Source organism: Glycine soja, chromosome 16 (assembly GCF_004193775.1).
Source record: "Glycine soja cultivar W05 chromosome 16, ASM419377v2, whole genome shotgun sequence".
NCBI lineage: Eukaryota > Viridiplantae > Streptophyta > Magnoliopsida > Fabales > Fabaceae > Glycine > Glycine soja.
This window is the reverse complement of record NC_041017.1, coordinates 34,774,515-34,802,221: the sequence shown is the minus strand read 5'-3', so window position 1 is coordinate 34,802,221 and position 27,707 is coordinate 34,774,515. Positions and strand designations below refer to the sequence as shown.

Genomic DNA, 27,707 nt, shown 5'->3' with positions numbered 1-27,707 from the left:
TTATGATTTGGGGCCTTTGATCCTAATGGTGGGGCACCCCACTTATATATATTTAAGGATGCAGGCAATGACATCATGCAGAGAGTTATATACTTGAGTTTTGCCTATAGTCTGCTTTGTAACATGCCATGTTGCAATTCTTGTCATTGACTTTTTCTTTTGCTTCTCCCACTTCCCCCCATCCAAAGAAAAATGAGTTCATATTTTGAGGAAAGGGCACCTTGTTGTGGAAGTCACTTTTGGATTTTACTAAGCATGTGTTGGGCATCTGTGTTATTTGCTGCTATCACATCAGGTCTTGCTCTAGGACTCTTGTCCTTCAGCCAGGTTGATCTTGAGGTTTTTGTTAAAGCTGGGCAGCCAAAAATCCAGAAGAATGCAGGTAGTTGATTTCGTTTTGTTTAGATAATTTTCTTCATTTAAGAGTACCATTAGACTCGAGAAAATAAAAGATTTAGCCATGTACATATTCGGGTACACCAAGTTAGTTAAAAATAAAAGATTTAGCCATGTACATATGAAGCCATCATATGACATCATAAATAAAACACACATCTAACCAAAAACACAATGTTAAACATTTAATTTACACTAATATTGAGGAAAAAGCAGAGAAAAATAAATTCTTATTATCAGCTTAGTCACAACAAGTACAATACAAACTTACATTTATGATAAGTGGGCAAATATCTAAATAAAAACACAATGTTACACTTAATTAGACGCTATTGTTGAAGAGAAAATTTGGGGTATGAAACTATATATGAACTATTTACTGATTCATCTTATTAAGTGATGAAAACAATTTCATTTATCTGCAGCGAAGATTATGTCCATTGCAAAGAATGAGCATTTACTTTTATGCACCCTCCTCATAGCTAAATCAATGGCACTGGAGGTATGTTACACAGATCATTTCAAGAACTTTCATCTGATTTAAAGTAAATTTCTGTATACTAAATGAACACCTCAAGTTTATCTTTGTGACCATATATTACTCCAAATCCAAAGATATCTTTGGCATGATTGCTCTAAAATACCTGAGTGTTTTTATTGATTTACAATTACTAAGAAAAAGGGTATGCCCGTTGAGGATCCAATAACCTGCCTAGTGCCTATACACACATTTTGTAATGCTATATGGTTGAACACTTGAACACTACTGACAATAAAATTTGTGTTATTCGAGGGGGTTTCTGTTTTTATGGAGAAAATGTTCCCAGAATGGCTTTCAGTATTATTAGCAGCCACCATTTTGGCTACCATTGCAGAGGTATAGCAAAATGAACTTTACCGTGAATGTATTTAATTACATGCATACATTTATGTTTATGTCCTTTATTTAATTTCTCATCCAAGACTTTGATCACAGATTATCCCTCTAGCCTTGTGTTCTCGATATGGTTTAAGTGTTGGGGCAACATTGTCTCCCTTTGTTCGAGTTCTTATGATGGTTTTCTTCCCAATTGCATATCCACTTAGTAAGGTAATTCTATCTTTACTGAAACAAGTTGTCTCACTAACTTGGCCATATCTTAGAATCAGAGGCACAAAATTAGAACCTTTAATGAAATGGACAACCTTTGTTGAATTACTAGACAACCTATTCCCAAAAATTATTGATATCATGCTTTTCTCATTGCATACAACATCAAAATTAGGATGTGAATAAATCAGGACTTTTAATTTGTGATCTACATTATCAGGATCATTGATAGGATAGTCAGGCAATATATATAACAATAATGAAGGGGATATCCTTCTTTGGTTAAATTTTTTTTTACCCTTCAATCTTATTATTTTATTTCAACCTCTCATGTGAATTACATAGATACAAAAAAATTGCACTACCTACATATGTAACAAATCCAACTTCAAAAAATAAAAAAATGCAGACAGATAGGCTCATCAGTGTCTGTCTTTCCGCTAGTTATAGGTAACAAGATAAACCAGAGACACCTAGCCTAAATGTTAGCTTTTAATATTTTATTTTTCTGATTTATATGTTGGAAAATCCTGCTATGGTAGTTGTTGGATTGGATTTTTGGCAAGGGGCATACTGCTCTTTTAGGACGAGCAGAGCTGAAGACTTTAGTCCATTTACATGCTAATGAGGTTAGTTGATTTTATCGGTTCAAGAATTTAAGTAACATTTTATTATGATATGCTCAAGTTCATTATCAGGCAGGGAAAGGTGGAGAGTTGTCACTTCATGAAACTACAATAATTGCTGGAGCTTTGGACTTGACACAGAAGACTGCTAAAGATGCTATGACACCGATAAGTGAAACATTTTCTCTTGACATAAACTCCAAACTGGACATGTATGCCCCTCATCTCTATATCTGATGTTTAAGCATACTTTACTATTCCTAAACTTCATTTTTCTTAATTATAGGCATACAATGGGCTTAATAATGAGCAAAGGTCACAGCCGAATACCAGTCTACTCTGGAAAACAGACAAATGTTGTTGGTATTATCTTGGTAATCAATCAATTTGATATGTTCTTGTTTATAGCAAATTCTATTTGGATAATTTTCTAAGGACTTTATTTTATTGAAACATCGAGACATTTTCTTCTAATGTGCAAAATGTTTATCCAATATAAGTACAGTAATTTCAATGATATTGTATGGTTTTACATAGCACTTGAAAGTCCCTTCAAGTACCTACATTTTTCAAATGAAAAAACAGAAAGGCTTTGCTAAAAGTTTCTGAATTATAATCAAACCTTACTTCTTGGTGTATATAACAGAACTGTCTGTCCAACCTTGATTTAGGTCAAGAATTTAATCTTCTGTCATCCTGAAGATGAAACACCAATTAAATATATGACTATCAGGAGAGTTCCCAGGTATGGAGCTTCTTTCCCTATTTTTGCTGATGATAGAGTAGCTTTGAATGGAAAAAGTAAATATATAAGAGATGACAAAGCTGATGATGGTGAAAGTGAAGGCAAACATGAAAAACAAAGAAAGAAACCAAAAAACCAACATAACTATACCATAATGATCATATGCTAAGAACTGACTGATTAATCTCAGTAGTTATCTGTATTTAGCTTATGATCTCTTTGGTTATCAGAGTTGGTGAAGATTGGCCACTATATGATATCTTGAATCAATTCAAGAATGGTCAAAGCCACATGGCTGTTGTCCTCAAGTGTGGAGAGAACATCAGAACTGTAGCAACTCATACCGAAAGCAAAACTCCAGGTCTGGTTCTACACAAATATTCTCATTCAAAAACCAATATCATCAAGAAGCCAAGCACAGCTCCCATTGGAAGTTTGAGTATATGATGCATCAGCTTTCACATTTTTTGCTCAAGCAAAAACTTTTCAGATTACAATGTTTGTCTTGGAATTTGTTAGATATAAAGTGTGTGTTTGGTTCTACATCAAATACACACATTTGATGTTTAAAATTACAGAAGCTACAAATAATTGCTTCTGTTGTAATGCACATCTCATAGATGAAACGTAGAAACAAAAACACACAAAAGCATTTACATTCTAAATAAAATTTGGTATGTGCTACTATGTGTTAATCCACTCTTTGAGCCCAAAGGACTCTTACATGAATAGCTTAAGCTTTTATGATAGTTGGTTCTTGCAAGCATCTAAGGTTGTAGCTGTGGACTTTTTATAGGACATTGCTCTTCAGTTGAACTGGGAGATTATATTCGCATCTCAACCGATGCATCCAATTGGCATTCACAAGAAACAGAATATTATAGTGCAACACTGAAGAGCATCATGCATCGCGAGGGTGACTCAGATCTTCTGCAAAGAAGATCAGAACAACCTGATGCAAGTTCATCCTTTGAGAATTTGGAGTCTCTTCCAACAGCGGATGAGGAAGTGATTGGGATAATCACATTGGAAGATGTTATGGAAGAGTTACTTCAGGTTAATGTTACTCACTATTATAGTTACATAGCTATGTTGTTAAAAACTTAAAAAAAAAAAAACATCCCTCACTAAATCACAAGATAACTTAGTTGCTGGTCTACATTCATCAATGAATCATACACATCCATTCCATGTAAAACATTTAGTAATTTATAATTCACTATGAACGTAATAATGTTAAACATAAAGATGAATTACTCAACTAGTGTTTTTTTTTTCTTTTGATTCCGGTGTTGTAAGATTGCTAATATTTTAGTTGTTTTCATTATTCAAGGAAGATATATTGGATGAAACTGATCAATATGTTGATGTCCATCAAAAGTGAGTACAGTTTCTCTATACTCTTAACTCCATAGACACATTGGACCCCATCAAAGTTTGTACTTTATTGATTGATTGATTGATTATTCAATATCTTGTTTCAGTATCAGAATCAAACTGCAACATGCAAGAAGAGGGTCATCAGGGTCCTCCACAAGGGTTTCAAGCTCTCGTCAAAAACGGAGAAGTTCAGATGCATCTCGAGTTTGCTTTTTAACTCCTACATATGTTTCACCCGTTTCTCCTTAAGCAAAAAAGTCACCTCCCCTGTTTCTCCTTAAGAATTTGTCCTATTTTTTATGTCCATGTAATTTTATCAAGTATTATGACATCGTTTTCTTAAGAGGAGCATCATGACATTTGCCTCTTTATTTTTATTTAAGAGGATGATGATAAATGTGTAAATTCAAATAGATTTATAAATTTGTCGAGTTTAATTTACGCTGTTAGTAAATATTTTTATATTACTAAACCAATCAAAAAACATTTTAGGTATACCTTTTTAAAATAAATAATACAAAATTTAATAAACTTATGGTATATCATAATAAGTAATTGAAGAACTAATGGGAATCGATTTTAACAAAAGGAGTTAACCTTCAATAATGTAGTGAATCAAACTAATAGAAATATTTACTTTCAGTGTTTAATCGTATCTCGAATAAGATTATTATCAAGAAAAATACACATGAAAAACAAAAATAAAACACATGACTAAATAAATAATGGTTTAAAAATTCTCTATATCGTCATTGCATTTTAACAGTTCAATTTTATAGATGTACAGTAGGATTATGATAATTGATTATCATAATTTAGTCAAAAAATCTAAATCTTATCTTTGGATTTTATTTTGTAAGCACTGTAATTAGACAACTTTTGATTTTCTAGTAAAACTCAAAATATTCTTATAAGTTTCAATTCTTTGGATGACTAATTCTTAATTTGGATTCATTTTTAGAATTCTTTTATTAATTATACGAGGAATTGTTGAGAAAAAATATATAGATATCTAATGGTTCCTGATATTAATTTTTTTTTCTTAATTTGGTTAATCTGAGGCTACGGCTAACATGTGTTTTTTAAAAGTTAGTTTAAATCATATATTTATATTGAAAAATGTAAGAATTATTTTTCTAACTTTGAACCAAAGAGGAACATAGTTTAACAAAGAAGTGAATGAATTCATCTAGTACGACTTTTGGGTTGGGCTAACATTTTAAGGCCCGCATTATATCAGGCCGAACCGGTCCATGTAAAATTAGTGAACATGTAAGTTATTTTATTTTATGTCTTCTCTATCCATTTGCTATGTAAGTTATTCTCAACGCATGTTTGGGAAATACTGTAAAAAGGATTTTTGAAATTTGACATTATTTGAAAATAATTGATCTACCACTGAACGGATACCTACCTTACCAGTGAATTGTTCTTTTGGTTTGGAATTTGAATCAAGCCTCAAGAGATTGCAGTTGTGTTAAAATTTAATTACGCTTTATACTTCTATTGCCTTTAGTGATTGTCTGACTCAAATTTGAATAAGGTAAATCAAATTTAAAAAGAAAGCTATTAATTGCATGTTGGTAAATAAATATATCAAATTGGAACGATATAGAGAAGATTAAAGCATCTTTAATACAAGTATTTTCATGAGTATCTTATTCTAAGATACAATATGTTAATTTTTCTTTTCATTAGAGGATGTCTATATAACATGGAGGGTTTATTAGAAATAAGTTCTGCATATTCTATAGGATAAGGTTGTTTAAAAATATTTTAATTTGAAACAAAATTAAGTACAAATAAAAAATTATAAAAGTATGAGTTGCTTAATTTTTTTTACTATGAAATTGAGATATCGTCCAATTCTTTTTCTTTTTTTGATATATAGAAAAGGTCCAAATTTACCTTTTGTAACAGTGTAGGTGTTTAGGTAGGTTGTAAAATAAGCATATTTTGATTATAAAAAAGGTCATAAATTTAGAGAAAAAAATAAGAATCATGTTCAAGATGATTTCAAATGTAATTTGATGACTCAAGTTGAATCAGAAAAGCACCAATTCCATCTACATATTATCTCCTTGAAAATATCCATCCTCGATAGAATAATGACACCTGAAATATCAGTGTTGAAACCATCTACATATTCTTTAATGGCATACTCTAATCCAAGAAATCATCACTAACTTGTACAATCTGTTCACTATACATGGCACTCAATCTACCTTCAAGATATAAACTGATGGCATCTTTGAGCCACCTTTATCTTTTTTATTTAACCTACATCAATCATCGTTAAGTTTTAGAAGCTTTTTTGTTGAGCCTTGGACAACAACTTGACCATAGGAGATGTTGAAGTAGTCTTCCTCTTCAAATCAAGTAATGCACAGATATTCAACTCCATAAGCTACACTAATTCTTAGCATGAGGATCTCCTTTTCCTCCTAATTCTACAGGCAATTCCATCATAACTAAGCATTCAACTTACCAGCTGTAAAGTGACACTAGAAACATTAGTTCGACAACTGGGCAAACTTTGGGTTCCATGGTGCCACTGAATTGACCATAGCACCCAATTAAGTCATGGGATTTTAAAAGTCTGTATTTGGGGCCTTTTATATTCATCCATTCCCCGTGTCTAATGCATCCAGTTGCTTGTACTTGCAGGTTTTAAATTAATCAAGAAAAAAGGATAAATACAAAAGCATAGATAAGTCAGGAGTCAAGAATAAGGAAGCAACTGGGGAAAAAATTACTTCCAACTAAACTAATGATTAAATGCAATTCCAACTTCATAACCTGATTGCCATGTGCATGGGATCTTTTCCCCTGCCTTTCACTTTTATAAACAATCATTGGCCAAAGGCATACAAGCAATACAAAAATTCATGTATGATGACACTCAGATGATTTTAGCATTCATTTTGATGTGTTTGCTTCATTTTTTGCTGCTTTGGGTGAATTCTTGGAAATAGTATATCGTTGAGTTGTCTCTCAGCACTGTACTCGGAAGTGGCCTGCAAATGTAAATTTAATAAGTGCAAATGACTGGGAATAAGATATATAGGACAGTGTAAACCCCCAAACAAATATACATAGGACTGCTTTTATAATCAGGAGACAAGTTGCCAGAAGGCCAAAATTTTAGCACATTGGACACAATACAATGCCAACCTGTGTGTAGAGGAGTTAAGTGGTGTTTGTCAAGCTAAAAAAGTAGGAAGGCCCAAAATCTAAATATAAAGGATCCATTTAAAAACTATATTATTTCATGAAAAGGTGACAACCCCCTCCCCTCCTCAAACTAGCCTGTACTACTCTGAAAAGTTTTTCCACATGGCTTGATTTTGTTAGTGTTTGGAGGTACAATACATAACAGAACTAATATGAAATTTATAGCTATGAAAAACAACTGATGTAATGTACCCTGTTCTTGAATGTAAATCTCAGTGTTTGAATCTGAGTTCCAGAACAAACTCTTAGATCAAAACCAAGGGAGTCTAGACAGATAAGTTGTGCCTCCTGCAATAAATTATAATAAAAGTGATTATTGACTGTAACATATGTGAATGCGCATATGCTTGTACACAAGCACTCTTGAGAAAATGAAACAGATGATAAGGTTTCCCAAATGGTTTATCATCATTTTTTTTCAAGAAACATAGATGTCCTTAGTCACTGTTTCTCAATTATAAAGAGTGTGGTGCACTACCACCATTTCTAAAAGAGATGCATAAACTTCACGTTCTTGTTGAATTGAATACGAAATATCAAAGACTAACCCAAACATGCTAAAATTGTTTACAAAACCATTCATCGAATTGGCAAATGGCAAGCAAGAGTTAGAGAAAACTGCCTAACAGAAGTGCTCTGATGAAATTATTACAAGAGTTTATGTATTACCTCCACTTGAATACCCTTGCATCTCCAACACAGGGACTTAAGGGCTTCCAAGGTCTCTTCTCCATCAGCTTTCAAACGAGATATGATTTTGGAAGCAGAGTGTGCAATAACATCAGGTTGGGCATTCATGTAGTCTTCTAATTCAATGGCAGTCTGCAAAGAATCAGAACAAAAATTTACTTTTCAACCAAAAAAAGTTTAAATGTCATATACTCTAACATATCACACTGCAATTTTCTTAGATTATGCATATTTAAACTTTTACGAATTATTTCTTCCACTAAGCCATCAAATAGGATTTTTGTTTTCCACTAATTAGGGCAATCAAATTATCTATGTCACTATTTGTTTAACAATTCTAAGTTTCTAACCAATATAGTTACAAATTAGAAAAATTACAATTTCATAACTTAACACTATAGAACATGGGGCAGCGAACTCTGATAGATATATCTTGATATTATCTAGGTTTTTTTTTTATCTGATCCATGCCTCCATCAATTATAGAGTTATTCTGCCATGCATTATCTAGAGACTAGAAAGTATAAGTACAAATTAATACTTTCTGATGAGACACCTCTTTTAGTACTGAAGTTGTTCCAGGAAAAAATACCCCTTGTGCCAAATTTCAGGTATTTATAAATTAATGTAGGAATCATGTCATGGCTTTTAGCTTTATTTTACCTTTTTCAATGAAGTATCCATTATTACTTAACTTAATTGGTTAAGTTAGCAAATTGCAAGGTAACCAGCAATAGTGAATATGAGCAAGGTGCATGAATATTTGCATGAGTTCATAGTGGTTGTCTCTAAACAATCACACAAACACTTATAAGTCAGCAAACTTACAGGTTGCCCTTGTGCAGAAAACACTTGAATCTTAATCATCACCAATTTGTAAAATGAAGTCTCGCTAAAGGGGATGACACTATTCCCGTTGTTTTCAACCTGCTGGGCCGCATTATCTCCAGAAGATTCTGAATTAAGCACATGACCATTAATCACACCAATATTTTCCCCTTTACTTTCTATAGATTTACTTTTGTCAGTATCACTGGATTGATTGGCAGATAGATGCTTCTGTATTGTAGAATGTTCATCAACAAAAGCAGGTCTTATAACCCCTTGGATAGCCACACAAGCTGGAGGCTGCTCCATCCAATCAACAGGATCATCTGAAGCAATCTACAATAATAATAATAATAAGAAGAAGAAGAAGAAGAAGGAAGTCAACTGATACCATATACCTAGGGAAATTTGCAATAGAAAGGATTTAGAATGAGGTCTCTCGAAGCCACAAATTAGGTCATTCCAAATGCATTCGTATAATCAACATGTTGACATTAATATCTACCTCAGCTAACTTTTTGGCAAAGTACACCGGATGAGAAGATCGCATAGTCTCCAATTTTGCCCAGTCTGCAAGTGTTTCATCATCGTCTTCTTGCTCATCATCATCTGAAAACACAGCCACCCATTCCTGCAAACAATAATATAGAAATAATGAATAATCTTTTGTACTAATGATGTTTATAGTTCAGAAATGAATATAAGCTTCAGAATGATATAAAAAAAACTGACTGAATCATAATCTTCATTCTCATCTTCATCTTTGTCTTCATCTTCATTGTTGTCATCTACATCCTCGGTATCTTCATCATCAATTTCTTCTATCCCAAAGTCAATTTCTGAAGGACCAGATAAGTCCATCTCGGAGATCATTTCCATGGAGTTAATACCAACAATGACTTGCTACAAAATACAGAACAGACAACCCATAAAGCAAACATTATTACATATCATGAGACAAAATATGCCATTATGCAACAGAACTGGAGACTAGAATGAAAGATGAAAGTTGAGCTGAATAAGTAGCACACAAATGATGCATAAGGATTGATAGTTTATGCTTCAAATAGTATAATGAGACACAGCAAGCAAATAGTGAGAATATAAAAAGATTGTTGAAGCCCAAAAGTTCACAAATTACATTTTCAATGATGTCAACAGAACGACCACGGAGAAAATGAAGGAAATCTTGGTAATGTCTAGTACATAAAAAGACATTCGTAAAGATCAGGTCATCAAGTTTAAGTAAAATGAAGCTTTCCACTAAATGGATGCCTGCATAAACTGCATGTCAGACGACTTAAAGTTAAATGTTAGACATGGCCATACCACAAAATTATTTTCGGAAGTTAGGGATTGCAAAATATCTTCACCGTTCTTCACTTGAAAGTATATATCTGCAATGCTTATAGAATTTAATTAAGTGGATGAACCTTCCCAAGCACAAGAAAATTAATACATAATAAATGACAATCATATAGCCTTCACTTACTTCCATGTTCATCAGTCAAATAAGGCAAATCTGGCCAAATAATATTTTCATGAAACTCATCACTAATCAAACTTGAGAACATCAGAGTTGCTTTGCTGTTAACCTAAAAATGATATACCACAATCCTCATTAGCTAGCATTCGTAGTTGCAATGATAAGAATAAATGCAACTGATAAGCTGCTTGATATAATCTTCCCTCTCAAGTTCACAGTTTTCATTACATGAGTTAAGCCTGTGGATAAAGGATCCAAGGCTCACAGTCTGTTAAAACTTAAGATAACACATAAGTACTACCAAACAGTTTGTTCTATAATTAAAGAATTTAATATAACAGAATATTAAGATATTTTTGGCATTAAGTTTTCAAAGATGAATATAAATTCAGGAATGATGAGTTCAATGCTTATTACTAGAATGAGACCATAATTCCGTTATTAAAGTTATATAACTTCGATAATTTTTTAAAAGAAACTTAGTGGATCATTTTGACTTACACTTGGCAAATCCCAACAAATTTTAAATATTTTTTCGTAACAAAAATTTCCAGCTATTCTTCCGTAGGATTGCAAGAAACCTTGTCAACTTCTGCACCATATGTCAAAACAAACACAGGCAAAGGAAAATTATGGAGCAGTTCTCTCCGAAGGTTAAATTAACACTTGGGTCCGAAAACAAAGAATGATACATCACAAGATAATTTATTCTCTTATTATATGGTAGGTAACTACACACTGAACCGTAAACCTAAAAAAAATTGTCTTCCTTAATTTTTATTTTTTTTTATGAACAAAACTATGTATGTATTATATAAATATAAAAGGACCAGAGGTACTTACATATAAACATCCCAAACTTACTGACCACAAACCTGCTAAGGTAATTAAATATATATCAGCCGACATGATATATATTGACATTACCAAAGCTGATTGCATCTAAGCACAGAGTGGGTAATTCCTCAACAAAAAACAACAAAAAAATCAACCATATCTTCCTTAATTTTATATTTTGTATACATTTTGAAAAACAACTAAACAAGTCATGCTAAATCAATTTTAAACAAGAAGAGAACAGAACACTTTTCTGAAGTGAAATGGAAACACTGGATATTTGTTTTTACATCTATATTTACCATCATTAATTTCTTCATATAAGAACATTGCAGATTTTGGAACATAGGATATTCTCTAGCAATCATTTAATCCAAACAGTAAGCTCTTCTTTCTCTCTGTTGTAAAAATATAGCACTAAAATGAGAAAACCTAAATGTTTGCCAAAAAAAATTTCCTCGTTCTGTGAGGTTACATTACATCATTGATTAGCAAAATTAATACAACTGAGTACCTCAATAATTGTTCTACTTGTTTCTGCTGCAGTAAGTGTAGCATCTTCACTATTCTCTGATGTTGACACGGCAACTTCTTCAAATGGATGATAGGATGGCTTCTCATTTTTCTTTAGAGGATCCTGAGCGGAGCCCAGATGCTCTGATGATGCCCTAATTCTATTTTTTACAAGTTTGTTTCTTCTTGTGAACGGAGTGCCTGAATTTATTTTACTTCTTACCCTGTGTAATTATATTCATCCATTATATATTTCCTCTAACAACATTTAATCTTTCTAGACATGAAAGGTAGCCAAAATTTTCAAAATAAGCATTACAGGTAAAACAAGACATTACAAAATTTACATTTTCTGAATTCATCGACACACTTAGCCAGAAGAAGTCTGTCAGATTAAAGAAAAATATAAATTTTGAAAGTATGCTGTTTTAGGGAACTGCATCTTACATTGATTCAAGACATGCATGCACCCATCAGCTCTCTACAAACAGGTCCAATAACAACAGTTTATATTAGCTTTCTCATGAAAACTATATTTTATCTTCCTTTACATTAATGGACCAACTGTGCTTCCAACTGAAATATTAATAGTTGACATATCATTCGGAACCAAATGTGGAAGTAAAGAATTTTTCAATCCCCATAAAAGTTGGAAAACAAGACTAATTCTTAGATGGGCACCATTAACACAACACATTTGTCCATTCATTATCATTTTCATGTGTCAACTATTGGTTCGAATGCATAGTAAACCCTATCTATTATACCCTACCAAAGAATTCATCAAAAACCAAAAGATTACATCACATTACACCAGTCCTCATTCATTCACTCAAGCATTACTATTGTCTTGTAGTAATACTTAGTGATGCATTTATAAAAAGTAAGAAATTTTCAGTAAAATTGCCCCCTTATAAAATATTAAATACTACTCCTATGTCAAAAAACCTTCAACGTCAATATGAATTGGAGGCAGTACTAGTATTTTTATAATTTTTGCGATCGTAACACAATAAATTTTCCACAATTTCTTTCCATAATCATCAAACACACTTCTTTATGTCATAATAAATAATCACATGAGCATGAATACAGCAAAACGGGCATACCAAGGCGCGTCGAAACCGCAGCTGCATGCGAGCCTGCACGAAGCGGCATAACGCACACCGTTCACGTCATCGGCGCTCCACATTGAACGGTTATTATCTGCCAAAAAGTGCAGACTAGTCAATGAACGAATGCACAACAACAACTACTGTTAGTCCATTCGAACACTGCAAAACGCCGCCGTTTTTTGTTTCGAAACAATCTCCGAAACTTCTCACAACATCACATTCCGTAAGTCAGAATCAAAGCTAAGCCGAGTCAGCGAAAGTAAATGGAAGAAGAAAAAAAAAAGAGAAGTGAGAGAGAGAGTACGAGGTGAAGGTGCGGCGGCGGAGCGAATGGCGGCGGTGGCGTGGAATCTGACGGCGATGGGAGCTTCGATTATGATCATGATGTATTATTGATTGGTTTGGTTATTTTGGTTGGCAGAGAATAATATCATGAGAGATTCTTAGTGCTTTGAGGTATGAGAAGATAGAGGCTTTGTTTTTGGATTGGCTATTGTCCCTGCTGATCGCCTACGGACGAAACCATCGTAAACTTTCTACGCCTGCTCTTGGGTCTTATTTTGACGGCTTTATCCTATTTGATTCCATGAACCAAAAAATATCCTATTTGATTCCTTTCGCTTCAAAATTATCGGGTCGGGTGTTTCGGGTCGGGGATTAAAGAGAGTTCGATGAGCATGAAGGAATGCAAGGTCAAGAATATTTAATATTTATCATTTTTATACAAGATTTCTTGCAATCAAAAAATTAAAAGTAAAAGAGAGAATCTATGGATTAATTTGTTTAAATTTATTTATTTAAAAATATGTATCTAATAAAATAAGTAAATTTCTGTATTTTTAGTGTCTTTGTCAAAATTATTTTTATTTAAAATAAATTTTTTTATTTATTTTAATAAAAAAAATCCTATCTATTTATTTAAAAATATTTGTTTTAAAATTACTTTATATATTTTTAAATATGATCTATGTGTGGCTATGTCAAGTACATGCATGACTGAGGCCATGTTTGTTCTTTCAAAAGTAACAAAAGAATAATTATTTTTGTTTTTGGTGCCTCAAAATGCACAAATGAGCGTTTAGACGCATTAAACTTCGTGCAATCAAGGTTTTAACAAGAAAACAAACATGCTCTCGTTCAGAATAGGGTCCAACCCGTTTTTTTATTAGCTGAACCGGTTCGGGTTAAATACCGAAAATGACCCTATCCAGAGGATCACGTGCTCCGTTCCGCTTTGTTCGAATTCTCCCGACCCGAGTTACAGACACGTGACACCACAGCCCTACCCTACAGTGACAGAACGCCGTCGTTTCGCGTCGAGAAATAAAATATCCTCCTTAGCGGTATTTCAATTTTCACGTTCGTGCTCTGCGCTTAGAGTTTATTCAACACCTGTTTCTTTCTCTGAAATGGTGGAAAAGGGTGAGAGTTCAAAACGCTGAGTTTCGAGTTCACAACACTGAGCTCAATTGTTCTTAAGCCGTGCGTGGTGAGTTTTTCTCTTTCTTTTTCTTTTCCATAATTTCAATTTCAGTGTATTTGCCCACTGTAATGGATGACGGTTGAGTGGGTTTATTTTATGAGGGTTTTCATTGAATTTGTTTCACCTGTTAGCTTATCAATCGTCAATTTGAAAACTCAGTAGCAGTTTTTATTGTGTAAAATAAAATGATGTAGTTTATAACTTTATAGAAGAAAGATGTTCCTATTGTGTACTGTAAACGATACTGAGGGATGGATTTTAGAGAGAGAAAAAAATAAAACACTTTTTTAATATTTCTTGTGTTTGTTTTACTACATGAAATGAGAATGTGGCAATTTAGTAGTATTTTGAATGGTTACCCTTTTCTTCCTGCTTTAAGCTTCCCTTGCGGTATTGATAAGATTTCTTTATTCTTGTTTGAAACTCTGTCTAATGCACTGATATTCTAAAGTTAGTGATGCATCCGTATTTTATTGTGAGTGATTCATGTTCAGTATATCGGTGGGTTTTACTTTGGTTGTCGAGTGCATAACACAATCCTCCTCCTTTGCTTGGGCTGGGGACTGACTATGAAGCCATAGGCTATGTCGTCCTAGTTGCATCGAATCTGTTTCCCATATTGACACTGACACTGACACTCTTACAAAATTTGGAATCTGCAACTAGCTAAATTGCTCTTATCTTCATGATGATTATTATGAAAGCGTTTTCGCTTTAGTATTTGTTGTTATTGCAAAAAAGATTTCCACCAAGACCAAACAGGCATTCAAAAATTTTTTATAAGAAGTTAAAGTATGTTAAAAAGGTAATTGTTGATGTCCTAGTAATTGTTCATGTCCTCGTGATGTTTTGTCTTCTATTTTAGAGTTGTTCAGGTCCTCAAGATGCTTGCGCTGACAGATTCTCCTCTACTTATTGCTAAAACATTTGAAGCAATTAAAATACCAACAAGTACACGAGGCACTGTGGTAAGATCCTTAGGCCTATGTTTATTAGTTTTTGAAAACCAAAATTTTCAGAATGGAATACTTTAAACATCAAATGTTTTAGCTCTAGGAAATGAAACTGTCGGAGAACTTGTCTGAATTTCATTTTCTAATGTCAGTTATGTGCTGCAAAAGGTCAAAGACCAAGATATCCCCGAGTTTGGAAGACCCATAAAAAAATTGGGACCATTTCCAAGGCTGCCAAGCTTGTTAACTCTGTAAGTTTTTCCTCATTGCATTCCCTCTAGTCGTTCCTGACATTAATTTAAGCTTCAATTTTGTTTTCTCTCTGGGAAGTTGTGACATTCTCATTTAATTCAGAAACTTTCGGACTGATTTTTTCTTGGGTGTTTTGCATTTCTAGAAAAGTAATTTTTCTAATGTCTTCTACAGATTAAGGAGCTGTCAAATGTCAAAGAGGAAGTTTATGGAGCTCTTGATTCCTATGTTGCTTGGGAATTAGAGTTCCCTTTAATTACAGTGAAAAAGGCTCTCAAGACCCTAGAATCCGAACAAGAATGGAAGCGGGTAATACAGGTACTTCAAAATCAGTAATGTAACACAATATTTTTAATGTTCTTTATTTTTTTACTTCGTATCTTTCTCCAAAGTTTCATTGGCCCATTGCTTTGATATCTCTAAAGATAGATGTTCATTGTTCAGTCCAAATTTAGTATTTTTTTCTGATTTTATTTATTTATTATTGTTTCCCTATTCTCCCCTATTTGTATCCCTACTCTTCATGGGGATAGCCTGTGAACTAACATCCATTTATGCAAATTACAAATGGCACTGTAGGTAACAAAGTGGATGCTAAGCAAAGGTCAAGGGAAGACAATGGGAAGCTATTTCACATTACTTAATGCTTTAGTAGAGGATGACCGTCTTGATGAAGCTGAAGAGCTTTGGACGAAGTTATTAATGCAGTACATGGAAAGCTTGCCTCGTAGATTTTTTGATAAAATGATATCTATCTACCATAAGAGGGGCATGCATGAGAAGATGTTTGAGGTATTATGATTTGCAACTCGATATCAATTTAAAATATTTACTCGGTAACATTACTGAGTAGTAGTTGTCTACTTAACATGTCCCTGTATTAATATGACTAGATTATACTTTATTTGAAGTTACTTCAGACTTAACATATCATGGATATTCACTTCTTGATTTCTCCTGTAGATATTTGCCGACATGGAGGAGCTTTGTCTTCGACCTAATATTGCTGTTGTCTCGATGATTGGGGATGCCTTCAAAGAGCTGGGTATGCTAGACAAATACCAGAAGTTACATGCAAAATATCCACCACCACAATGGGAATACAGATACATCAGAGGAAAGCGTGTAAAAGTCAAAGTGGAAGTTCAGTCTAATCAGGTCAACACATACATAGAAAGGCATGGGAATGTTGAACCAAACTCAGACTTAAACAAGAATTATAGATTATCTGAAAAGACTTCAGAGATAGTCGATCAACAACTCAGACAGGATGCGAATGTAATATCCATGAAACCTGAACAAATTTCAGGCATAAACAACAATTATAGATCTGAAGAGACTTCAGACATGATTGATGATCAGCAACTTGGACAGGAAGCAGATGTAATATCCATGGAACTTGAACAAATTTCAGATGATTCATATGACAGTATGGAACCTATTTTCAATGTATAATGAAAGAAAGATGATATAACCTCTCTATCAGATGACTTTCTGTTGGCAGTTATTGTTAATCATAGTTGGAATCATTATTTCCATGTGCATCTCCTACAAGTTGTTAGGAGATAAGAGTGAAGACACTCTAGGAATAGGACTAGAAGAACATGTTCTTAAAAATTTCACAAAATGTGAGATTGAGAATCTGGTGATGGCCATTTCATCTACCCAAAAATTTTCATGCTGAAAGAAAGGATGTGGGTATTTAATGAGATTTCTTATGAACAATGTTAGGCTTACTCATTTTTAGTTTAGCCTATATTTTTACATCCATGATCATTTCTACATCCACACTCATACCCTCGTCTTTTAAGTTCAAGATGGTAGCCCAATTTTACAAGAAAATTTAAATATATTAAGAACAGAAAACTAATCCTACTAAAAATTTCATTGACATAGGATTTTCAACATTTTTTATATTGAATATTTAAAAGGCTACTAATTTAACACGTTTTCTTTATAATTAAATGCATATGCATAACAAATTGGTTAATATTGACCATAATTTATATAATTTTTGGTGGACATGTTTAAGCATCTATTTTGTGATAACTTAACACAAATAAAGGTAAAAAAAAATGTATGTTAAGCTTTTAAGGATGAGATTAACTTATTTATACTCTCTCAAGTTCTTTATATAAGACTTAAATTAAAAGCTTTTTAACTTAATAAGTTTCTGCAAAAAAAATTGTTAACTCATTGGCAAGTGTATTAAATTGTCACAAGCAATAAAGTATTAAAAAATCCGAGTGTCGAATCCACAATGATTTTGTATTATACTCATCTTGGATACTTTTCAATTTATAAGGAAAAAATAATAAAAGAAAAGAGTAGAAGACAAAATAAAAGGCAATAATAGTAAATTATAAATAAAAAGCAAAAGAATTAAAAACAGAATAATTAAAGAGAGAATTCAATGGAATGCGATATGAGTACAATACAAAATCCGAGACTACAAAATTTGAATACTTTACTGCTTGAATTAAAATTTGAATACTTTACTGTTTACAAAATTTGAATACTTCAATGGAATGTGACACATTACTATTTCCTTGTGCATTCTCAATATCAAACTAACTCATGAATAACAACTAACAATAGGCTTAACCTATGCCAAAGAATCCAAGACTACAAAATTTGTGGAATAAATCTTGGACTCTGATTTTTGGAAACAATTTTATTGATATTGTGAAGCTTACAAAGTCATTATTAGTTTGTGTGTTATGTATTGTTAACAATGAAGATAAATCTGTCATGGGTTTTCTTTACCAGACTATATATAAGGTCAGAAAGGAGATAGTTATGAGGTTTTAGATAAATAAGAGGAAAGTGGAGCCTTATTTGGAGGTCCTTGATAGGTGTTAGGATTCACAGCTTTGCAAAGATCTACATGTAGTTGGTTATTAGTTGAATCCAACTTGTAGATTCAATGTTGAAGAACTTGAGAAGTATAAGAACACACAATCTGACATTTTGGAACTCGTTGATAGGTATACACATAGAGATCTTGAGTTGCAAGATAAATTAAATGAAGGCATGGGGATATATAAACTTTTCTAAAGGAGATTGTGCAAGACGAGCTGCAATACATGAACGAAACACAATTATGCCAAGTAAATTTAGTGTTTGATACTTTGATAACGTTAATGATTTGTGTTTTGTTTTTGTGAGACATAATATATTCATTATATTGATTTATTTCTTTATATGCATTATTCTAGATCAATGGTAGGATTGTTATGGATTGTAGTGCTATACAAAAATTAATTATTCGTGTTTTAAGTCAAATTTATAATATTTTGGGTTGTAAAAGAAATTGAAGTGTATTTAAACACATCCATTTAGAAAAAAGAATAGGTTAGAGCATCAAAAGCTTAATAATCTTGTTTATGTTTGTTATGACTTGAGGTTACAACATTATGAATATTGTATGTTGATATTATTTGTGTTTTTATTTCAAAACTTATTTATGAACTTTAGTAATTATGTTATTAAATTATTATTTATGGATTTTTGTTATTATTTTTAATACTCCAACCATTATTTTGAAGAATAAATAAATTTTTCTTAATCGAATAATATATATATATATATATATATATTAATTTTTTAATATATATTAAATCATAACGGATCAATTAATTGCCCACAAGTTAATCCGGGTTTGATAACATTACAACTATTTGTTGCTACAATAAAATAAGATGAGTTCAACTCAATCCAAACCTTCATCCGTCAATGCCCGTGGCATGGCTCTGCCGTCCGAGCCTCACCGCCGTCGCCGCCACAACCACAACCACATCTCCACCTTCCTCCAATCCACCGCCTCCAACTTCGCCTCTCTCTTCAACCCCCCAAACCCTCCCTCCCTGACTCTCCCGCACCCGCCCACCTCCGTCTCCCTCCCTCTCTTCTTCGCGCCTCCGCTCTCCGGTTCCTCCACCGTGGACTCAGCCACTTCCAAGCCCGCCCATCCCCCAGCAAAGTCAGTCCGCATCGCGCGGCTTGGTGCCAATGGAAAAGGCGGCGGCGGGCCAGTCTTCTTGGGGGAGGTGTTCAGCTTGTGCGACCTCTCCGGAACGGGGCTCATTGCCGCTTCCAAGCACTTCGGCATTCCCTTCATTTCGGAAAGGTTCATCGCTCTTCTATTCCTAAGGGATTATAATTGTAATCTTTTTTTTTTTTTGGTTTCTTTTGAATTCTTGTGTTTTCAATTTTTGTTACAACAGCGATATCTTCTGTTTTCTGTTTTTAAATACAACAGGAGAAATATAAAAGTTCACCCCATTTTGGGGTGGATTTGATTGGTAGGAAGGGGAAAGAAAGATAGAGAGAAAAAGCGATGACAAAAGGAGAGAGAGAGATAGGAAGAAAATGAGGTAGAAATGAGATATAAGAGAAAGTGAATGCATGAATATAATTACTCTATTAAATAAAGTGAAAAAGTGGCATTTTTATAATTAAAGGTGAAAACATAGAATGGAATTAGAAAACTTTTTTTTGATATTGAAACAGTCTATATGCTTGGATTTGTATAAGTATTTGAAAGAACTTATTTACAGCTTATTTGAGTTTATCTTATGATACAACATACAAATATTTTTATAAGTATTTGGGAATGCTAATGAAAATGGAACTATGATATGTGCACAAGCTTATTTCAACAAGCTCGTTGGATTAACTGAAAACAGCATTCAACTTGTGTCAAAACAGTTTAATCATTTTTTCTCTCTTTGATTTAAAAACAATTTGTACATTAGTATTTATACGAAGTCACTTGTTCAATGAGAGATTAATTAAGTTATTTAGCCAAACCCAACCATATTTGATGGTTGAGTTTGGTTGCACTTAGTAATCTTAGTATCCGAGTGAGATGCTAAGAGTTTATGTGAGATTCCTGTGAGGTAATCTCTTACCAGTTTACCAAACACCAGACATCTTGCTCAGGCTTCAAAGAAGCTTGTGAGTTTCTGAACATTGCAAGGAATTTACACCTAAGATAAAGATAGTTGATTGAAATTGTTACTCATATAGATTAAGCTGTTAGTGGCCTTATTTTTTCTGAAAATGTGAATTTTCACCTACTATCTATCACCTGCAGAACCCCTGAGTGGCTGAAAAAAATATTTGCACCGATCACCAAGAGTGAGAGGAATGGTCCTGTATTTCGCTTTTTTATTGATCTAGAAGATGCAGGTTAGCTATATAAATATTCTGCTTTTCTCTAGTCCTTATATATGCTTGTAAGTTTTAGCCTTACCAATCCATTTGTGTCTTATCATTTGCTTCAAGGTTACTTTGATCAATATTCCTATATAGTCTTTTCTTTAAAACTTGATGATGACATGTATGTTTTTTACAGTATCTAAATATCATTTTTGTGTCCTTTAACTTATACCAAGGCTAACTAATTTTGCTTGCCTTTGAATGCTCATTAGTATTTTAAATAGAAAAAGACATTTCACAGAGTGAAATGAGGAACCTAAAGGTAGGGGTGAATAAGATATCCTCCACAACTAAGAAAAGTAGATACGACAAGGATAAGGAAAAAAATAAACTCAAGCATGCAACAAGGCTGCCCAATCTCTGCATATTCAGAAAAAGGCAACTAAAATTAAAGCTGCCATGTGCTGCACACCAAATAAAAGCCAAAAACAATAGCCAGTGGCAAAGGGGCACCTTCAAAGATGTTAGCATATGGGTCCAATCAAGTGCATCAAAGCGCCTCATATAATGCATACTAACCATAAAATTTCATCTTCCATATTTTTACCATACTTTTGTAGCAAACCAACAAAAGCTGTTCCAAAGTGGAAGGACAAATAAACCCAGAGCATATGCCCCAAGAATCCCAATAGGCTTTTGCCAAACAAATAGCCACCTGCAATTCAAATTAACTGGCCTACTGCATCTGATCAGGATCTGTACAAAAAAAATTCACTTGAACACAGTATATGTTTTGTACTTTTATTCATAATCCAAGTTATCTATGTTAGTTCCCTGCTTGTCCATGAATTTATTCTACTATCATTATTCTTTTGGCTAATGCTAATATCTGATCAATAATTACTTTTCACCTATTCTCTTTAATGGTATTAGTTTCATATGTTGAAAAGCTGAATATTCCAAGTTGCGTGGTGGGTGCCTTTCGTCTTGATCTAGCATATAAACAATTCAAGGTATTGCTTACATTTTCAATTGCTAATTTAAATGAGTTGTGCTGATTTAAGTATGCTCATTGATGGTTCTGTGTGCTTTGATAATGATTTGGTTGTTTAGATAAAGTAATGCATGCAGATGGATGTCCCCAATTATGGAATTTGATATTTTAATATTCTTTCTTACGTTTATATCTTTTGCTTAATTTATTTATAAATTGTACATTACATATCATGCAGGAAAAACCTCACTTGTTCCAGTTTGTTCCAAATGAGAAGCAGGTATTATTAGTTTTTCATTGTTGCATATCTTCTGGTTGTATTTGACTGCCTTCTTATTTATAATAAATACTTTCCCGCCAGGTCAAGGCAGCCAATAAACTGCTGAAGACAATATCAGAGCATGGTGACAAGAAAAAGGTTGATGGGGTGCCTGTGTTTGGTGCCCAGAACTTAGATATTGCAATAGCAACTACAGATGGTATTAAATGGTGTGTGTTGCTCATCTTCCTTGTTTCACGTGAATTATAGTTTTTTTCACAGAACATTTTTATATTTTGTTGATTTTAAATTTAATATCAGTCAAATAATTATTTTGGATTTTCTATGGATGGGTATCTCTCTTTTTCCTTAGAGTAGTAATTCAACAGGAATCTCTCTAATCTTGTTTCTTTTGCAATTTTAGGGACAGTTTTAACTTTTAATATAATTTCTTTTGTGATTTTTTTGGTTGGTTTTTCATATCCTCAGTAGTGGTAGTAAATTTTCTACCAAAGCATGGAAAGTGAATATATTATGCTTACATTATTGCTCTTTGTTCAATCAGGTACACTCCCTACTTCTTTGATAAAAACATGCTTGATAATATTCTTGAAGATGCTGTTGATCAACATTTCCATAACTTAATCCAAACTCGACACATGCAGCGGCGGCGGGATGTGGTTGATGACAACTTAGCTGCAGAAGTGATTGAGGAAATGAGCGATAGGTTAGGGGAGCCTCCAGAGGTATGATCAATTTCAAGTTCATGAAAGATTAATGAAGTACCTGGTAGAGAAAGAAACTTTACCTTTTCTAGTAGTATTGCAAAAAATCTCATGTTGAAGTTTTTTATATGAATCATTTATGACTAATTTGGAATTTATTTAAGCCTTAATGTCATTTTTGGTTCATTATGTTTCGCAGTTGTTTCACAACGTTAAATTTTAAAAGTTTCATTTTGATTCTTTATGTTTTCGAAATGTATCATTTTAGTCTTTTTTTCTATATTCCGTCAGAAACGTTAGTGTTCTATTAGCTTTTAAATTTTAAAAAAGGACCAACATGATACATTTTGAAAACATAAAGTACCAGAATAAAACTTTTAATACTTAATGTACCAAAGCAAAACCATTGCAAAACATAATGGATCAAAAGTGACATTAAGTCTTTATTTAAAATACAAATAAGTGATATGATAATGTTTTATGATATTAATGAAGTGGTTCTGAGAATCACAAGAAAATGGGATTGAATTACTAGTGAAAATATACAATTTTCTTAATACTTTATTCAAATGCAAACTTGAAAATATTGTATTGTTTGAAAAAAAGAGGTTATTAAGCTCAAAACAGTTTTTCTAAAATGATTTATAATAATTTGACAGTTTGTTCAGGAAATAATTTTAAACGAGTTTGTGTTCAGAAGCTTACGAGCTTAAACTTGGTAATGTGAGAGGGAAAGATACTGCACAACTACATCCTAGTTAAGTCTCGAGTCTATATTTGCATTGAGTTTTCTGATATCTCATAGATGATCTTCTGATGCTAGAGACAGTCTTCTGAAAATTTTATATTTATCCAGACTTCAAATCCAGTCTTTCTCAATGCATTCAAGCAAAACTATCAGTAACACAAATTTGAAAGTACTTGAAATGCAATATAGAAGGCTTGTCAATATCAAAATGGTATTCAGGATGGTCTCAAACTCAACAATTAAAGGCACCCAATATGATCTTTGTATATTTGATAAAAAAAAACTTGGCCTGAGATGACTCATATAACTAGTTCCTGAAAATAAAAATGGTGTGCTGTATGTTTCATTTCATTATTTTATTTGTTTAAAAGGGATGAACTACAGAACCAGAGGTATACATATTACATAACATAATCTGTATTCTCTAGTCCTATTTCTCTAAAATAATTGGATAATTTATTGTTGATTTTTCCTGACAGGTTCAGGAATTGCTAGACGAAATGGGCCACCCTAGTATACCATTAAGTGTTATTTCAAAAGCTGCAGGGCTTCAGTTTCAGTATACTGTCGACAAAGTATTACTGGGTAATAGGTGGTTGCGGAAAGCAACAGGCATACAACCAAAATTTCCATATATGGTTGACTCATTTGAGAGAAGGTATATGTTATGTTGCTTCAAGCCTTTGAAACTGAAATTTTCAACTCGTGAAATTTTAACCCCTGACCTTAGTCCACTGGTCTCCTAATCAAGTTTTTCATGCATTAAGAAAAAAATACCAGCAAACCTTGCCCAAGAATAATATTTGTTAATTCAGATAACTTTGGTTCGATAATCTGTTGGAAAGCATTCCATCCAAAACCTCTCCCTCCAATTTGGATGGAATGTTTTCCAACCGATTCTATTCAGTTGTATTTCTATTGTATTTTTAAGTTCAAAAAATCTTAACAATTGAACTAAGTGTCATTCTATTTCAATACATTCATTTTTTTCCATCAACCATAGCCTAAGTACTGGTGTTTGTTGTAATACCTTTCTGAATATCTGAAATAATGTGGAAGGTACCTAATTATGTATGTTTAGAATGCTCTAGTCGTTACACTTACTAAATTCTCCACTTCTTTTCCATGAATTTTAATTTTGTTAGCATTCGAATAGCTTGTGAAACTCTGATCTAATTTTGGTGAACTAGTTGACTCACCTTGTTAGTATATATGTGTTGGAAGCTTTGTTTGACAACTTAAATAAACTTTTCAAATGATCAGATTAATTTATAAATAAGCTCAAGCCATTGGAAATGTTTGATGCTTTATATTTCAATTTTAATATAATATGGTGGACAATATTGAATAGCACTTTTAAAGTTGGATATCTTGAGTAGTGTGTATTGTCTATAGAAATTCAATGATTTGTATTTTGTAACATTGTGTTTGTAATCCTGCAGAAGTGAAGCTTCTCTTCTGAGAGCTACAGAGTCAAGCAGCTGCCTTGAGAACTCTAAAGTGGAAGATGATAGGCAAATTTCTGAATGCTTAGACTCTTCTAATTGCAGTTTGGATGGTAATACTGAAGCAATCAAACAACCTAGTCCAAGCTTAAGTCTACCATTTGGTAATTGGTTTCATCACCTATGGCCGAAACAGTGTCGTGAAAAAGCAAGCTCATCTAGAAAAGGTGTAAATAAGGAAGAAATGAAACCAAGACCCATTCTTCCAAAAGTTACAATGGTTGGTCTCTCTACAGAAGAAGCAGGCCAAACGAGCAAAGCTAATTTAAAGAAGACAATGGACGATTTGACAAGAGAGTTGGAGAAGACAGAACTAGATATTATGACAGATGGTGGCAGTAAAGAGTGCAAAGTAGAAGATAGGGATCCACTATTTGTGGCAAATGGGGGAAATTACTATTCTAGTATGAGGAGAAAACCAGGATCTGGTCGCTAGTTTAGAGTAGGATCCAACTAAAACCTTTTTGTCACAGAATTTTTCATTTGCAGGTTGTTGCGGATATTTATTGATCTCCGAATAAGGTTCAGAATATCGGGTTATCTATTAACACTCATGTTATTTAGTGTTGGAGCTGGAAATAACCTCATTTGCGGTGTATACCGAAAGTGGATGAATAAAGCTTTAGATTATTATTTACGATCAATGTTGTAAATGATTATATATGTAATTCATCACTGATGCCCGTTTTGATTTTGCTTTGGGAAGTTTAATAAAACTGTGATACATAATGCTTAGTAACTATGCATAAACTTGATTCTGGGGAAAGAAAGTGTCATCACTTTTATCTATATTTATTATTGGTCATGGTTTTCTATATTTATATCAAAGCGCTAAATAAAATACTTTAAAGATGAAAAATAAAATAAATATATTTTTTTTAATGACTAAGACGAAAAAATATTTTACAAGAACAGAAACAAAAAAAAATATTAATTTATATTGATAAAAAATATATTTAAGCCTACCTACTTACAACCATTGAAAATGGTGCCTTGTACTCTAGTCACCTCTTGAGAGTTTGCGTATTTTAGATTTAGTAAAATTTGATCTCAATGAAATGTCACTATGTAATGATGTTAAATTAGAATTTTTAACTCAAGTATAGCTGTAATAAAAACCAAAGTATAAGGCATTATTTATTAATTTGACAATACATTGTAGTTTATAATTTTAAACTAACGTATAATAAATATACCTTTCCTTTAAAAAATCCACCTCTGGAAAATCTGGATTGTATAGGATATTAGTCAGCTTTTTAACAAGTTCAATAACTCCATCACCAGAAAGAATTATTCATAGGTTAATATATTAATTTCAATAGTGTTATTAATAGGTAAATTAGTCAATAGTAAACATGCAATTTATTCTGGCCAAAGAAAATAGGATCAAATCTGATTATCTGTGCATTCTGAATGACCAAAATTGGACAAAAATCCTTCTAGATATTCCAGAATTCTTTGAACATGTCTGCATACACATCAAATAAGACACATTCTATCTTTCCCCAACAATAATCAATGGTGAATGTTTTGAACAAAAAAATTAAACTTGAGAAGGATTTGTCATTTAAAATTTAAGAAAATAAATAATAACTTGAATGCTAAGTAGTCCTAGAAATATCAGAAATCATGCTAATCTTCTAAAATGTTAAAAAAATCTTCAAAATGGTTCCTGAATTATACTGAAAAACATCAACTTGGGTACTAATATGATGGATATTCAATACCTCAAAGATTACTTAAATAATTCTATTACTTTAGAGACCACTTGGTAGAGAAGATAATAGTTCAAAGATGAAATTGATGATTTATTCATTAAGATAGTCTTGCACTAAATCAGAAGAAATTATTGCATTGCATTGATTTACTAGCTATAGTGAAGGATGAATGTAACCAACCTGAAGTATCTTCACACATTTGCCTTCACCTTTGAATTGCCATCCATGGTATAGGCACTCGAGCCTTCCATCAATCAACTGGGGTTCTGATAACTTTGCTTACATGATCCAAACCAAACAAAAGATCAAATCCGGCAGCTTGAAAAATATGGAATCGGTATTGAACAGATACTAAGAATTAATGCAAGTTTACTTAGAAAAATAAATTAATAGCAGAAGTCAACATAAGTGACATATCATAAATTCAGGAGTAGCATGAAATCCTAATTATCAATCATAACCAGTGCTTTACTAATAGTTTCTTATTGTGAGTTGTGTTGATATGGAACGGAAGGTGTTGATTTTCTGATAAGAGAAAACATAGTGAAGTATTTATATCTACAACAACAACCACAGTAATCCCTACATTCACTAACTCTTCTCTCCTAACAGGAGCACTAATTCATGCAATTAAGGTACTGATTGAGACAAATTGAGCACAAAATTGATGGAATTAAGAAAGCAGAGAAAATGGATGAGGAAAAGTGATAAAATGTGTATTATTCCCAAGTACTACTTTCTAGTAACAGCCTGAAACGAATCACAAGAGTGCTCAGTGTCTACACTGATCTCTCCTCACTCTCTTAACAATCCAAACCTGAAACCTTTCTAAACTGGTAAGATCCCTCCTCTCTCAACCCCATTTTTTATTTTCAGACAACATGCCTTATTCAAACTATCTCACATTACTAACTCACTGATATGACTAATAAACGGATTACTAACTAACCTACTGTAACAAACTACT

The 27,707-nt window shown here is 32.8% G+C and overlaps 4 protein-coding genes across 6 annotated transcripts; 3 read left to right on the top strand and 1 right to left on the bottom strand.

Annotated features, from left to right (window-relative positions):
- The first annotated feature begins 99 nt into the window (after nt 1-99).
- Nucleotides 100-4,639, top strand: LOC114389054 (DUF21 domain-containing protein At2g14520-like). Its single transcript, XM_028349645.1, has 12 exons — nt 100-382; nt 822-898; nt 1,190-1,273; nt 1,373-1,486; nt 2,029-2,115; nt 2,185-2,324; nt 2,399-2,486; nt 2,784-2,857; nt 3,088-3,218; nt 3,654-3,913; nt 4,191-4,237; nt 4,342-4,639. Exons 1-12 carry the CDS (start codon nt 193-195, stop codon nt 4,484-4,486), a joined length of 1,437 nt encoding a protein of 478 aa, XP_028205446.1. The 5' UTR covers nt 100-192; the 3' UTR covers nt 4,487-4,639.
- Nucleotides 4,640-6,282: 1,643 nt separating this feature from the next.
- Nucleotides 6,283-13,462, bottom strand: LOC114391281 (uncharacterized protein At3g49140-like). The gene is made up of 11 exons (XM_028352368.1): nt 13,245-13,462; nt 12,935-13,031; nt 11,827-12,049; nt 10,482-10,584; nt 10,319-10,386; nt 9,722-9,892; nt 9,495-9,620; nt 8,990-9,325; nt 8,141-8,293; nt 7,664-7,759; nt 6,283-7,254 (listed from the first exon to the last, which is right to left on the bottom strand). Exons 1-11 carry the CDS (start codon nt 13,321-13,323, stop codon nt 7,150-7,152), a joined length of 1,557 nt encoding a protein of 518 aa, XP_028208169.1. The 5' UTR covers nt 13,324-13,462; the 3' UTR covers nt 6,283-7,149.
- An 812-nt stretch (nt 13,463-14,274) lies between these two features.
- On the top strand, nt 14,275-17,368 carry LOC114388951 (pentatricopeptide repeat-containing protein At4g21190-like). 2 transcript variants are annotated; one of them, XM_028349504.1, is made up of 6 exons: nt 14,275-14,429; nt 15,289-15,391; nt 15,529-15,627; nt 15,803-15,946; nt 16,208-16,420; nt 16,592-17,368. In XM_028349504.1, exons 2-6 carry the CDS (start codon nt 15,308-15,310, stop codon nt 17,081-17,083), a joined length of 1,032 nt encoding a protein of 343 aa, XP_028205305.1. In that variant the 5' UTR covers nt 14,275-14,429; nt 15,289-15,307; the 3' UTR covers nt 17,084-17,368. The 2 variants fall into 2 exon arrangements, with proteins under 2 accessions (XP_028205305.1, XP_028205306.1); XM_028349505.1 differs by having other exon boundaries at nt 14,295-14,429; nt 15,299-15,391.
- A 1,917-nt stretch (nt 17,369-19,285) lies between these two features.
- Nucleotides 19,286-25,764, top strand: LOC114390959. Of its 2 annotated transcripts, XM_028351909.1 has the most exons (9): nt 19,286-19,757; nt 20,727-20,821; nt 21,725-21,804; nt 22,024-22,065; nt 22,147-22,274; nt 22,534-22,609; nt 22,710-22,790; nt 23,997-24,175; nt 24,960-25,764. In XM_028351909.1, the coding sequence occupies exons 1-9, from the start codon at nt 19,330-19,332 to the stop codon at nt 25,456-25,458; spliced, it is 1,608 nt and encodes a 535-aa protein (XP_028207710.1). In that variant the 5' UTR covers nt 19,286-19,329; the 3' UTR covers nt 25,459-25,764. The 2 variants fall into 2 exon arrangements, with proteins under 2 accessions (XP_028207710.1, XP_028207709.1); XM_028351908.1 differs by lacking the exon at nt 22,534-22,609 and having other exon boundaries at nt 19,289-19,757; nt 22,610-22,790.
- Nucleotides 25,765-27,707: the final 1,943 nt, after the last annotated feature.